Source organism: Silurus aristotelis (genome assembly GCF_946808225.1).
Source record: "Silurus aristotelis genome assembly, chromosome: 5".
Lineage (NCBI taxonomy): Eukaryota > Metazoa > Chordata > Actinopteri > Siluriformes > Siluridae > Silurus > Silurus aristotelis.
The window spans coordinates 12163924-12177825 of NC_139578.1; the positions used below are offsets into that span (position 1 = coordinate 12163924).

Here is a 13902-nt window from a genome sequence, read left to right on the forward strand (position 1 = left end):
TCTTACTGCTTCTTATTTAATATTCATTTATTTCTAATCATGTATATGAGGCTGATAGGCTATAATATCTGCTATCAAATTATTTATGCATGCTGAGATGTTTTCAGATTCCTATTTACTGACCATTGACAGTGAGAGTGACCTCGGTTTCTCCCACGCCGATCCTGGGCACTATGGCCTTACACACATATTGGCCAGCATCAGCCTGACTCACTGACTTTAAATACAGCTGGTTATTGTTGCTCAGCACCTAGAAGACGACAGAGGACAGGGTTATATGTTGGGAAAATAAATGTAATTACAGTAAAAGTATGCTGTAAACACATTTGCAACCCCTAGCAACATGAAACTTCTGAGTCAGTAACTAAAAAAAAAACAAAACATAATGGGAAGCACAGGAGGGTGAGAGTGTAGATTTTATGTTGCACCACACCAGTAAGCAGCGATTCTTGTCAGATGGAAAGAACCGACTTTCGAGTGTGAAAGAGAATGAGTTGAATGTGACAAGGCATGAGAAAAAATTACATCTTCGCAAGTGAAAATTTCTTGAATACAATCACATTTGTCTAGCATATCTTTTTATAAGATCATCATAGAACAAATGTAAGATTATAATAAAATATTAGGTTATTATTTAGACTATTTTGTCTCCTCTGATTATTACTAATTCCAAGCCTGAATTACAATGGAGATACTGTTGGCAGATCATTTTACTGAATTATGCCAAGAAGCAAAAATGATCTGCCTATGGAATAAGAGAATATTAAGCTTCAATTCACAAAACGTCTTGGATTATGAATTTTTTAATTGGTCTGCTGTACTGTAACAGAAGGAAAAACTATATCAGTGTAACTATGTTTAACTATATTTCGTTTGCTAAAATAGTAGTTTTCGCAGCAAAGAAATTTAAATAGAAATATATTTCCCAAGGGTATGAAAATAAAGAGGATTGAGTTGTCTATAAGTGTCTAAATAGAAAAGCGGCAGATGACAAAGAAAGATAGGAAATCTGTCGTATTCAGAGTAGTCTAGATCAGATTGCTTACCATACTGGACCCCTTCTTTGTCCATGTGAGGGTGAGAGGGGGGTTGCCTGCCCACTTACAGTTTAATGTGACATCTGTGTCCATGTCCACTGTCACTGGCTTTGGCTCTACCACCAATATAGGACCAACTTTAAAGAAAGAAAAAGAAAATTGTAGACACTACTTATTGATGTTATAGTTCTTTTGCATTGCTTATGAACATATGTAAAAAAGCTTCATTCGGTGGCAGCTGTTTGAGGTAAAGCTGTTCCTGGCACAAGGAACGTGTTAAGGACAAAAAATATTTTGCAACCTCTCATTTAGGTAAAAGTATATTTTCTGGAATTTTGATTTTCTGCAAAAAACACAAGAAGTAAAAAACACTTTTAATAGATAAAGCTATCATACCACCTGATTGTTGATGTCTTCAACTAATTCGTTTGTTACGCTAATTCACGTCACCCCTTAAATATGTAATGGCTGTAAATTAAATAATTAGAAGGTTTACAAACTGCTTCTTACAGTGGACGTCCACCAGTATGCTGACGTTGGTGCCCCCCACAGCATTGAACACTAGGCAAGAAACAGGCTCAGTGAAAAAAGAGTGGTCAGCTTTAGTGACGAACACGCTCTCTCTCGCACCCAGGAGCTCCACACCGCCCTTAGCCCATCTGGTAGAGAGAAAAGTGTGAGAAAATGAAGAAAACATTGAAAAACATAAAGAAATGTGCTAAATGTAAGTCAGTGAAATAGCCTTTTTATTCATATTTATTACCCAAGGAATACTGTGTGCTTTTCTATTTCGGAATACATTTTGCCTTGATTCCTGTCATACTGTCTTGCACCTTGCACTGCCTGCTAATAAGTTCCTCAATTACAAATAAGTCTGATATTTCAGATTTAGACATTCTCCCCATTCTATTTTACAACAAAAAACATCTTTCAGGTGAACGCATCACAGTTTGGACATTGTTGCGTAATTATGTGCAATTTCCTTGAGACTTTAGCAAGAGGGCACAAATAGCTGATCATATAATACAAATATCAAAAGAATTCAAACTGAATGACTGTATCATTTAAATCAGGCAAAAAAACCTACCAAAACCAAAACACACAGTGCAATGCAGGAACATAAAACTCACCAATCATCAGCACTCATACTATAACTGATTAATTTACACCTATTTTTTCAAAACCCACTGTATTCCTGAATCCGGAATAATTTTTCAAAAGTATCAATATACATACAGTGATATTTGTGAGCTGAACTGTTAATAGGAGGTGGCAGGTGAGCTAGAGACACACATACTTGTAACCCATAACTTGGGGGTTGGCAGTGGCTTGGCAGGTGAACGTCACTCTCTCTCCTTCCAGCACAGAACGTGGTTCAATAGACAACACCACCACAGGAGGATCTGTTCACATCATATATTTTATAATGAAGTCAAAAAGAAAACACGGTTTGACCCTCAATACTATACTAACACTAATATACTGTATGCTTAATAATAATAACACAAAAATATTTGACATGAATAGTCATTTCTTTGGGCCACAGCATTTCTCATTACCTGTACTACTGAGTTCTACTATGAGAGCATTCATAGTAAGGATTTGAGCAGAAAAGTCATGTATGTATGAGTATGTTGAATGTGAAGAAACTCACGGTGCACATTGAGCGTGACAGAGGTGCGCTTGCCCAAGGGCACAGCCAAGTTGGTGGCCATGCATGTAAAGTTCTTCCCTGTGTCTGTGTCCACTGGGACGACAGGTAGGAAGCTGCGCGTGGTGACTCGCTTCCTATCAGTTAGCACCTCCTACAGAGAGGGAGAGATTTTTTTGGAATGAACTTCATGCACAGTGGTTTATAGACAAGAAAACACAGATCTAAAAGAAATAGGTTTGAATGTGCAAGTCTTACTGTTGTGCTGACTGCCCCCTCTATAGGGACCCCGTCTTTTTGCCATTCTATAACTGCAGGGGGTTTGGCGCCACGTGACACGCAGCTCAGGTTGTAGGAAACCCCTGCTGTGAAAAGGATCTCTGGGGAACCCTCAATAACTGGCTCATCAGGGGGAACTGCAGGGGAATCATGCAAAGAACACATGCCATACGTTGACTATAATTCATACTTAATATGGACAAGATTTGTGAAACATTTTTTAGATCATATATACATATACTATACTGTTTTTTATATGTATAATATATATATATATATTTAAATATATATAGATATATAAAGTGGAACCTCGATACTCTCGACACTCGTGACCTCGACAGTTCGCGACTTCGCATTTGGAACCGGACTAAGAATAGCTCGCAAAAAATCTGATAGTTCGCTAAGAAGCCACAAGTGGCTCGAAAGTTTGGAGTAACCTTTCAAAACAGTAGTAAATAAAAGTAGAAAATAAAACATTTATGACAAGTAATTCACATTTTTTTTTTAGTTTACAGTAGAGTACATGCACAATTCACTTTGAAAAAAAGATCCATCAAAAGGAAAGAGTCAAAACCTCACGATTTAACCCCTGTGAGTATCGAGGTTTCACTATATATATATATATATATATATATATATATATATATATATATATATATATATATATATATATATATACACACACACACACACACACACACACACACACACACACACACACACACACACACACACACACACACACAAATATGTGTGTGTGTGTGTGTATGTAAGTAACTGACTGTCTATCAGCACAAATGATGGCACATTTGTTTAGTTTTTTGGATTGTTGTGGGTTTTAATGCACTCATTAAATACTTATTTTAAGCACTCTTAAAATATAGCCAGTATAATATCTCGGTTAATAATCTTTTTAACGACAGGCTAAAAAAAACATTTCCTTAATTATTTCTTTTTTGGACATGGTGCCAGATTCAAACAGGTAACTGAAGAAACCTCTCGGATCTATCAATTTCATGTTTTTTATGTGCCTATTTATTACATTCCTTATTAGAGGTCAATTTATTATTATAGGTTTAACCTGGAAGCTTCACTATTTCACTGTGCAAAGTGAACTTCCATAAATTCTGCTTAATGTGAAACCCTCATCTTTCAAACAATTACACCTTTGCCTGTTTGAAATTTACATTAGTTGTATTTCATAAACCTTTACCATTCTGATTTGCATTATATTACATTTTGAAACGATATGATTAGCATTGATCTATAACGACTTTTAAATGTTACAAACAGTAGCTTTAAAGAATTACATGGCAAAATGTCTTGTTCTTCTGTATCTGTATGTTATTAGATAACAAGTCGGTGTAGTATTTCCTCAGCAATATACCTAATGCAACATACTTTCTCTTTCCCTAACACACACACGCACACACACTTACTAAGAACAGTGAGTTTGGCTCTGCGAGAGCGCAGGGCAGCCTCTGTTGCCTGGCACTCATAAAGAGAGTCATCTGAGAGTTCGGCCGATGAGATCTCCAAATTGTACTGCCCGACATCCACCAGCCGCAACACACGGTACCTAGGCCAAGCTGGGAACACATAACACACAGATAATGGTCTCATTGTTTAGATTTTGCACACAATCACATAAAATGTATGTGAGAACAATTATAGCACCATAAGAAATATCAAAGGGGTTGCTGCAGGTACATATCAATGCTCTGTGAAAATGTTTTAAATATATGACTACTTCATATGAGCAAACAAACTTATTAAATGACAGTGTCCTCAATCTTTTACAGATTGTATCTCAACACAGATTGTGCATGTGCAGGCACACACCCAGTCATGTATGACAGGTCTCTGGTCAACACTAGGGGGCAGAAAAGGCTGTTATCTGAGACAGTATAAAATACGCTAGCGTTATGACAGGCATTTGTAGCTGCTGTTGCAAGTGAAATGACAAAAATACTGCTGTGGATTACATCATTTAACGTGATTCGCCAAAAACTGCTTGAGTTAGCTGATTTACTGTACCTGGGTATCTGTACCTCAGTGTTGGTGTGCGTTAAGCCCAATGTGTTCACGTATTTGTTATTACCTGCATGTGTGATAAGAGACTCTGTGCATGTGTGTGTGGGTGTGCATTTGTTTGTGTGTGTGTGTGTGTGTGTGTGTGTGTGTGTGTGTGTGTGTGTGTGTGTGTGTAAAATTTGCATGTCAAGCACACAATGCAAAACACTCAAGCAACCATAGAAATGAGAGAAAGGGAAACAAAGAGGGAAGGGGGTGGATTTAGCAATATAATCTATTTTATAAAGGTTCAAAATGTAAAAAATAAAAGGAAAAAAAAAAAAAACAAAGTAAGAAAAGGAATGGTGATAAATGTATGATTTTATGACCAACCTCGAAGGTCTTCTCCAATGCCTAAAGCAAGTCCATCCTTGGTCCACTGCACAATGCCTGAGTAATTGAAGACCACACAGGACAGGACCACTCTTTGGCCCAGAACCACCGACTGATCTGCTGGCTCCTGAGAGAACCGGGCCATCCACACTGCAACACAGAACTGCATGTTAATACTCCCATCACCATTAACACTTAGACACACACGCTCTCTTTTTCTTTTTCTCTTCTGTCTTACATTCCTTTTCACAATGTACCACTGACATAAATATGAATAGCTACTCAGTAATGCTATGCTACACCCAAATCTCACCCTAATGTTAACCTCTGTATCCAAAAGGAAACCTTTTAGCTCGTTAGTTTAGCTTTTAGCTTTATTTTTCTTTTAGCTCATAAGGACCATCCAATTGTCCCCAGATCGTAAAAAAACACTCACACAAAGATACACTTATCTAGACCTTTAAGCAAGTGTTCACAAGTGCTTAAGAGTTCAACACCCACTATTATATTAAGTTATTATGCTATACTATGCCTCCTTTAAAAACCTAGTGTGCTTCGCTAAGTAAAGAAGCTGCACTAAATTTAACTTCAAGAGATACAGGCAGTCGATGAGACTTTGCCATAGTGAGATATATCAATATCATATAATGGGGGTTTAACTAGACTGCAGTACGACTGTAGGAAATAAATCTGATGCCAGTCAAGGCTGTAAAAATGTTTACGATGTAATTAATTAGGTAACCGACTACAGTATAATACTGGCATATTTGGATGCAACTTGAATGTTCCACTTTCAAACAATTTCTATTTGCTCTGCAATAAGAAATCGTACTTTTTTTAGATTAATAATAATAATAATAATAATAATAATAATAATATAATTTCAGATATCTTAGAAATCTTTTGCATAATTTCAATGAGCGCTTTAAATAAAACATTTTCAGGCCCTGGAAATAAGCTCCACCCCCAGCTGCCCATTTCTGCACCGTTTTTTGTTCAAAGAAACTAAAATACTGCAGCTTTACCAAAATAAGATGGCTGAGAGGAAATCGAAAGTATTTTGAATATATTTACTATGAATGTAGTTTGCTTTTCATGTAGCAGATGGCGTTGAACTACCACTTTAAGATATTGCAGACACAGGATTTTAAAGTCTGCTTATAGATAAGATAACGCCTTTACATACCTCTGTTCAGTCTGCAGTGCTACTTGGGTGTATAGAAGTAACTGCTACTACTAAATTACAAACCTGATTACTGATCTGTCATAACTGAATCATATCTAAAAGCATTGGAGAGCGAGTGTAGCGAAGCGTAGTCATCTGATGGGCTGGACTGACTAAATTGTCCCTCGATACCACGTTCCATACACATTTCCTAAACCACAGAACATGATATCCACCTTGGTTCCTCCCTCTTTACAACAAGCAACAAGATACTCAAGACTCCCACAGAACTTCAGCCTGAACTCGAAGCATCCAGTCACAATGAGATCTTTCTTTCATACTCTGCATCTTTAATTGGCCCTATATCAAGAATGTAGTAAAAGGACTCAGATTTTCCCCCCTTGCATTTTTTTTTTCCGTTCTTGCAGACTCAGTGCCGTTCTGACTCCTCATCCTCTCTGCCTTTCTTTCTTTCTATCTTTCTTTCTTTCTTTCTTTCTTTCTTTCTTTCTTTCTGCCTTGCTTCCCTTTTAAAGAAATCACTTAGAGGATTCCCTACTGTTATCTGTTATGCTTGAAAACTGAGTCACTGTTGCGGGCTTGGAAAGGCATTAATAATAAAAAAAAATAAATAAACACACTCAGTCTTTTTTATCGCGTGGTTCATCTGCATCACCCACACTCTTTTTTTTTTTTGGTTTATTATTTTTCAAAACCCAATGCTGCTTTCTATTTCCGTGCCTTGCTCTTTGATCGGAGGGGGTTTGGAGACATGCTGTCACAACCCATTTATCACATTAAATAGCAACTCTATAGTCCACGGTCTCTCTTCATCCCTCCAGCATTCCTCTGTAGATCCCCATTTCTCTCACTTTCTTAACAACTGGCATATGCCCAACTGTCCTACATTAACCCTCCTCTCTCTCTTTCTCTCGAATGCTGTGATTTTTTGAATATGGAAAAAAAAAAAAAAACATATTATTGAGATGTTCTAAGCTACAATCCAGTATGACCAGAAACCTTGGATCAGCATCAGACCTGATTTTACATATTTTCCAATCTGATCCATTGGAACATTCGAATATGTGAACATATAAGATGTTGACCGACTTTGAAACTGGTAATATATATGGGAAGATTTTTTTTTGTGTGTGTGTGTGTGTGTGTGTGTGTGTGTGTGTGTGTGTGTGTGTGTGTGTGTGTGTGTGTGTGTGTGTTTAGGATCCGTAATAACAGTACAGTTGAATAACCTTTTGCATGTGGTACTGTTGTTACCACAGATCATTAATTCTAAAATCTTTTGTACGTACACTAATCCACCTCATGGAAAAATGTGTTCATATGCCTGTATAAAATATATTCACAAATGACCTACTATAGCTAATTCATCAATGTATCAATACATTTAATGCAATATAATTGACATATAATTACTCAATAGGCTAAAATGCAGCTTAGAGAGAACAGCTGTAAGATGTGTTTGTTTTGCAATAAAGTAAAATGAAACTGTGAGTAACAATTTCATATTTTACATCTTGTTACACTACTGTCTTACATTACTGTCTTGTAGTGCTAATAAACTAATGATTACAGTACACATGGCATAAAGATACCTGTTACAATAACAAAACTTAAAGCTAAAGGGAAATTTTTTTTAAAAAGGTTAATATATTATCAAGCCAGATTTACAGACTAAACATTACCAGCATTAATAAACATTCTACACATTGCATCTATTGACTCATTTTGTATTTTATGTGTGTTTTCCTCAGTGTTGTTGAAGAACTAGGCAAGGCTAACTCTTGTTTTAGTTTTTTTTTTGGTCACACTTTTAGGGTCCTGAATTTGCATCAACGCTCACTTGAACTTGGCACAAAACAACGTTTAGGCTTTTTTTCTGCACTCCGTCTGACAGCTCCATTCGGCTTCTTGTTGTGTAAGCAGGAAGCCTATATACTTCAAGTGAAATTAGTCTTCTGCGTAGTGTTTAGTCTAAAAATGGGTTTGACACAGTGTCTTGCTTGAGTAGTAGCTCTTTTGTGTGTCTTCATAGTTTATCACGGTTATAAATGTTACAAATCCCCCCATTTTGGTCGTTTGCCAATTCCAACCCACTAGCTACTTCACCCATATGACAACATGGCCGGAAACTTGGGAAGGTAAGGCTATTCTTTCGAGTCATGTGAGACTAAAAGCTTTACATTTTTGAAACTGCTACATCACAGTACAGCAGAATAGACTCAGCGGAACTGGCTAATTTAGCAATTTGCTAATATCGCTCTGATCGCTCTCTGCGTGAAAGTAATCCCTCTCACCCAGAGGGCAGGGTTGATCACTCTCTCTTGGATTCCCGACCACGGATGGCTATTCAAATCAGCGTCGGGGTTTAGACTCATGAATCGACTCGGGAGCATACAAAAACATTCCAACGCCCATCATTTGCTTAAGACACTCAAATCAAATGTTATATGCCATTTACAACACAATGTTGTATTCGGTAATTTCTCATAACTATTATATATAAAAATAAGTCTGAATTTAAAAAAGATAATAAAACAATAATTAAATAATAAAAAATATTATGTGAAATGGATTTATATGAAATATAAACGGAAAATAACCCAAATGCTACTGTAACTTCAAACTGTATTCCTGAAATGTTGCTGTGAAAGTGCAATGCTTTTAGCAGTGAATTTACTTATTTCAGTTGATCAAATAGGCTATAGAGAACTATGATGAACGAACAAGAGCAATGAAATGGCATATCAATAATGAATGATTTGTGTATCACACTAACTCTTTGCTGGATTATGTTTTTTCCATAGTTTGCTGAAAGGCTTTGTAAATGTATTTTAATCTATGCATGAATTATTAACGAGACAGAGGTAACAGGGGGTAAACAGTAAAAGTTAAGAGGCATAAACACTATTGTAAATTTCATGTAAGCAGAGAAAGAGAGAGAGAGAGAGAGAGAGAGAGAGAGAGAGAGAGAAAGAGAGAGAGAGAGAGAGAGAGAGAGAGAGAGAGAGAGAGAGAGAGAGAGAGAGAGAGAGAGAGAGAGAAGGTAGTTTTCATTATATGGGTTATGCAGCAGTGACAAATTTAGAGTGTCCTGATTTTCTTGAGTCACTGATCCCTGGGTACCAGCAGTAGCCTAAGACACTGCCAAAGCCCTGACCACACAAAATCTATGGTCACAACATGCTACAACCTCAGTTGCACAAACACCACACCAACCACATATACATACCACACCAAAGCTAAACACACATCGCTTGACCAAATCCAGAAAACAACCTCTCAACTGTGATCACCGAGGGTGGTCTTTATATATAATTCAGTTTACCAAAACTACTGGTGTGAACCGGAGTCATAAACCTTGGGCAAACTAGCACCCGCTATTTTCAATTATACGCACGACCACAATCCCAAAAAGTGTTTACAATAGCGCAATAGGGAATAATGCATGGCTTATTTCAGTTTCATCGTCTCTTAAGACCCCATCCACATTCATTATGCGACCAAGTTTTTGAGGACACCAGTTTATCATATCCATACGTACTTACATTTGACATTTAATTGTGCTTTCTCAATCCACATGTAGTCCATGCTTATTACTGTAATAATATCCACTCTTCTGTTTAGGCTTTCCACTAGATATTGTAGCATGGCTCTAGAGATTTGTGCTCATTCAGTCCCATGAGCGAACACGCTCTGATGTTTGGCAAGGAGTCCTGGCATGTAGTCAGTGTTTCAGTTTATCCCAAAGGTGTTCAGTTGGGTTGAGGTCAGGGTTTTGTGCGAAACACTCCAGCTCTTTCACATTAACCTTGGCTAACAGTATCTTCATAATGCATTGTGCACAGGGGCATTGTCTTGGTGAAACACGTTTGGGCTTCTTAGTTACAGTGAAGAGACATTGTAACGCTACACCATAGAAAGACAATTGATAACATTTTGTTTGCTTGTAGTTTTGTGGCAAATGTTGAGAAAGAATCACATAAGAATGTTATATCCAGGAGTCCACAAACCTTTGTTGTATAGTAAATGTGCAGATATTTTTTTTAATGGCCTGAAATACGAACTAAAGCAACTGTTTAAGCTTAAAATTCAACACAAAATGTTGTACTTGCATCTTATAAAAAATGCAGTCACATAATACTGTCAAAGCAAAGGATTCATAAACTGTAGATCATATATAATATATTTGCACCCTCTGCATGAGACTGTCATCAAAACACAAAGTGCAATCACATTATCAAATAAGAAATTACAGATCACAACGAAACAAGCTGGTCAGCAGCCATGAAAAATGGAGCCTTAGCACATGCATAACACATGCAAAACCACAATGGGCATGCAAAGGTTGGTGCTGTGGTGTTTTTCAAAGAAAATTTTTTTTTCCTATCCACAAGAAACCTTTGACAACCGAATATTCTCCACTTCAAAAGCCATTTCATCTCCAGTCAACCAAAACAGTTTTCATGTGTACGGAAGTCCAATACAGAGAAAAGACATAAAATATTTGCACATGTAGAGGAGGCCTTAGGTTAACACAAAGGAAATGAAGGAACGTTAGCAGGCTTTTTTGATGGCGTGCCGTTCCTCTAAAAAAAAAAAGGTTTGACATTTACCAAACCACAATAGCAAAAAAGCCTACATTTATTCAGTGGCCTGAAATGTTGACATAATGCTACATTGCATGCATTAATAACATTTATCTAGCTTTTCCTGTCAAGCTAAATATATGATCAAAAGTTTTGCTTTTATAATTTAAGCAATGTTCGTAGTTACCGTGTTTTGTACACAATTAAATTTTAATTAATGATTTGCTACAATTTATATGATATGATCTTATACGTTTTAACAGGACATGCACATTATCCTTGGTGTGGATTTCTTCGTGCTCGTTCTACCCTCCCTGTGCCAGTTCGCCTCAGGAATATGTCTTCCTAATTGAATCTAACACAGGGAGGAGAATTTGTAAAGTCACGCATTACCATATAGCACGTCTCACATTCTGCACCGATGCTTTCTCTGAACTTTCCAACCTCAGACAACAGCAATGTTGCCTTTCTCTTTCTAATGACTATCCAAAATTCCAAGACACCCACGTTTATTACAATCGTACATCGGAGTCAAGAGAAAAAGATAAATAATAAGAGCTTATAATAGTCTTAAGGTTTCTTATGTTCTCCAAAAAACTAGAGCATTTGTAACTGCTGTATCGGAAAAATCTCTCCGGGAAAAACGTTCACTGTCTGGCTATCACTGATCAGCCTCACCACTCTTTCACTTTACTCTGATGCTATTAATCGCTATGTACGTTCAATCTGAAGCTGAATAAATCTACTGCCCTCAAATATGCTCAAATAAATTGGAGTCATTAAAGATTTAACAGCTTTTAATCACTCTGAAAATAATGGCGTTGTTTTACTACAATTTGTATGTCTAGTAATATCTAATATCTCTTATGGTAAAAGATCACAATAGCCTCAACATTTCTCAGGTCTGTGTTACAATAATGAATAAACTGAAACTGTCATGATGGACAACCAAGCAGCTTTTTATTGTTTAACACATCTCATTCTTAAAAGCATTTACTGGACAACTACATTTGCACTGTGTGAAGATCCTGTGAAAAAATTCATAGCTTTCTTGTTAGTTAGCAGAAATATTCTCCCTGAACAACACACTGATGACCAGCCTTCCTTCATCTGTAGGTCTTTTGTTTATATTCGTTTCAGGCTGGTTTAAAGACTAAATTCCATTCAGCAGACGTGTAATCTGCGATTGTAAAACTCCCAAAAATTTAGTAATATTATGCAGCTTTAATGATAATTTTTTTAAATAAAAAATCAGTTTAATAAAGACAGAAAATACATGGAAACTATGCCAAACCTAGACTCCTTGTTCACGTATCATTCCACTTTTTCCTTTTTACAAAAAAAAATCAAACTTACAAAATAACACAATTTATTGAAGTTAAACTGTGGTATAGTAATGAAAATGGAAATGTCATCGGAATCTCAAAATGCATATTACCACATCTTTAATATCATTTAATACCTACAAGTCATTAGACAGCTGATAAATTACACTACTGCGCTGTCCTAAGCACATCTTGAGATGCCTTCAAAAATAATAAAATGCATTAGCTGAATTATGCTGTGCACAGCGAAACAGCTAATAAAAGATTAAATCAATTCATAATTTCTCTTATGTGTGCTCTAATGATCTCGGCAGCACACTGTTTCCTCGGTGAACTACAAGCTTTCTGGATGTGCAAGTAAAATCCCAGACACCATTTAAAAGGTTTTAATCAGAAAAGTGATTTATTGTGTAACAAAAACATACTGAACATTTGTCTATAGGCACATTTATGTTTTAGGCTTCAAATAGGAATAGAAGACAAAAAAGATTCGATTAAAATGTATGGTTTTTAAAAATATAAGACTTTTGCACATTACTGAATCATTCATCGTTTTTTCCTGTAATGTTCTAAAAAATACATCAGGGTATTTATAGTGCTTCAAAAAGGGATCGCTGTTCGTCTGCTTTATTCAGTTCTTTGCAAAAGTCCTTTTCACTCGTGTACAGTTCTTCAGACCTCTTTCCACTAATGTGCTGCTTTATGAATATGCATCGGAATGGCACAAAGAGCAAAAGCGATGATGTCATCCAAAAATAGCCCCTACCAGGGGAGGAGATCAAATTGACTCTGCGCGCCTATCATCTGTAAATGGCACAGCTCTTTGTTTAATAGTGTAAAATACAAAACTATTAAAATAAAATGTCGTTGTGTTTTTAAGGGGTGTATACGATGGCTCCCTCGTATGCATGTAACGTAGATAAGCGGTTCTGCAGAAAGCACTTCTTTACATCTTCATTGCGTATAATCGCCATCTACGATCCATCCATAGTCTTAACAATAGACGACAATGGGGACGCCTAATGAAATGGACTTTGCTGAATAAAACGGGCATTAAAATAAATGAATGCAAATGACTGCTGCAGCCCTGTTGTTACACTGACTAATGAAGGAGTGTGCTAATTCCTCAACTGCCCTTTCTGGCCGGTGCTCAAGACAGCTGTGTGACTTACACTATCCATTCTCAGACAACAAAGGAGTGTCTGGTCAACAAATGCATCACCTGCTCTGTTCGAGATACTACATGTTACGGTGTGGACAAACTCGACTACTTTATACCTAAACCCTCTAGTATTATTCGACTTGACCTGACTTATGTTCAAACAGCTCCATATAATCCTTTGTTTATGTTTGATGCATTATCGTTAATAATTGTACTGACATAACACGTTATTGATGATCCCTTTATAATCATCCCCTCTTACAATCTTAT

At 36.7% G+C, this 13902-nt stretch overlaps 1 protein-coding gene across 1 annotated transcript in view; it reads right to left on the reverse strand.

Annotated features, from left to right (window-relative positions):
* kirrel1a (kirre like nephrin family adhesion molecule 1a) overlaps positions 1–13902 on the reverse strand; it is a 28802-nt gene that overhangs the window by 9223 nt on the left and 5677 nt on the right. Inside the window, exons 2-9 of the mRNA XM_083542165.1 lie at positions 5374–5523; positions 4407–4556; positions 2947–3104; positions 2692–2842; positions 2335–2440; positions 1548–1696; positions 1047–1174; positions 124–250 (exon numbers count right to left, since the gene is read on the reverse strand). Coding sequence (XP_083398291.1) covers positions 124–250; positions 1047–1174; positions 1548–1696; positions 2335–2440; positions 2692–2842; positions 2947–3104; positions 4407–4556; positions 5374–5523 — 1119 coding nt within the window. The remainder of the gene's footprint in view (positions 1–123; positions 251–1046; positions 1175–1547; positions 1697–2334; positions 2441–2691; positions 2843–2946; positions 3105–4406; positions 4557–5373; positions 5524–13902) is intronic.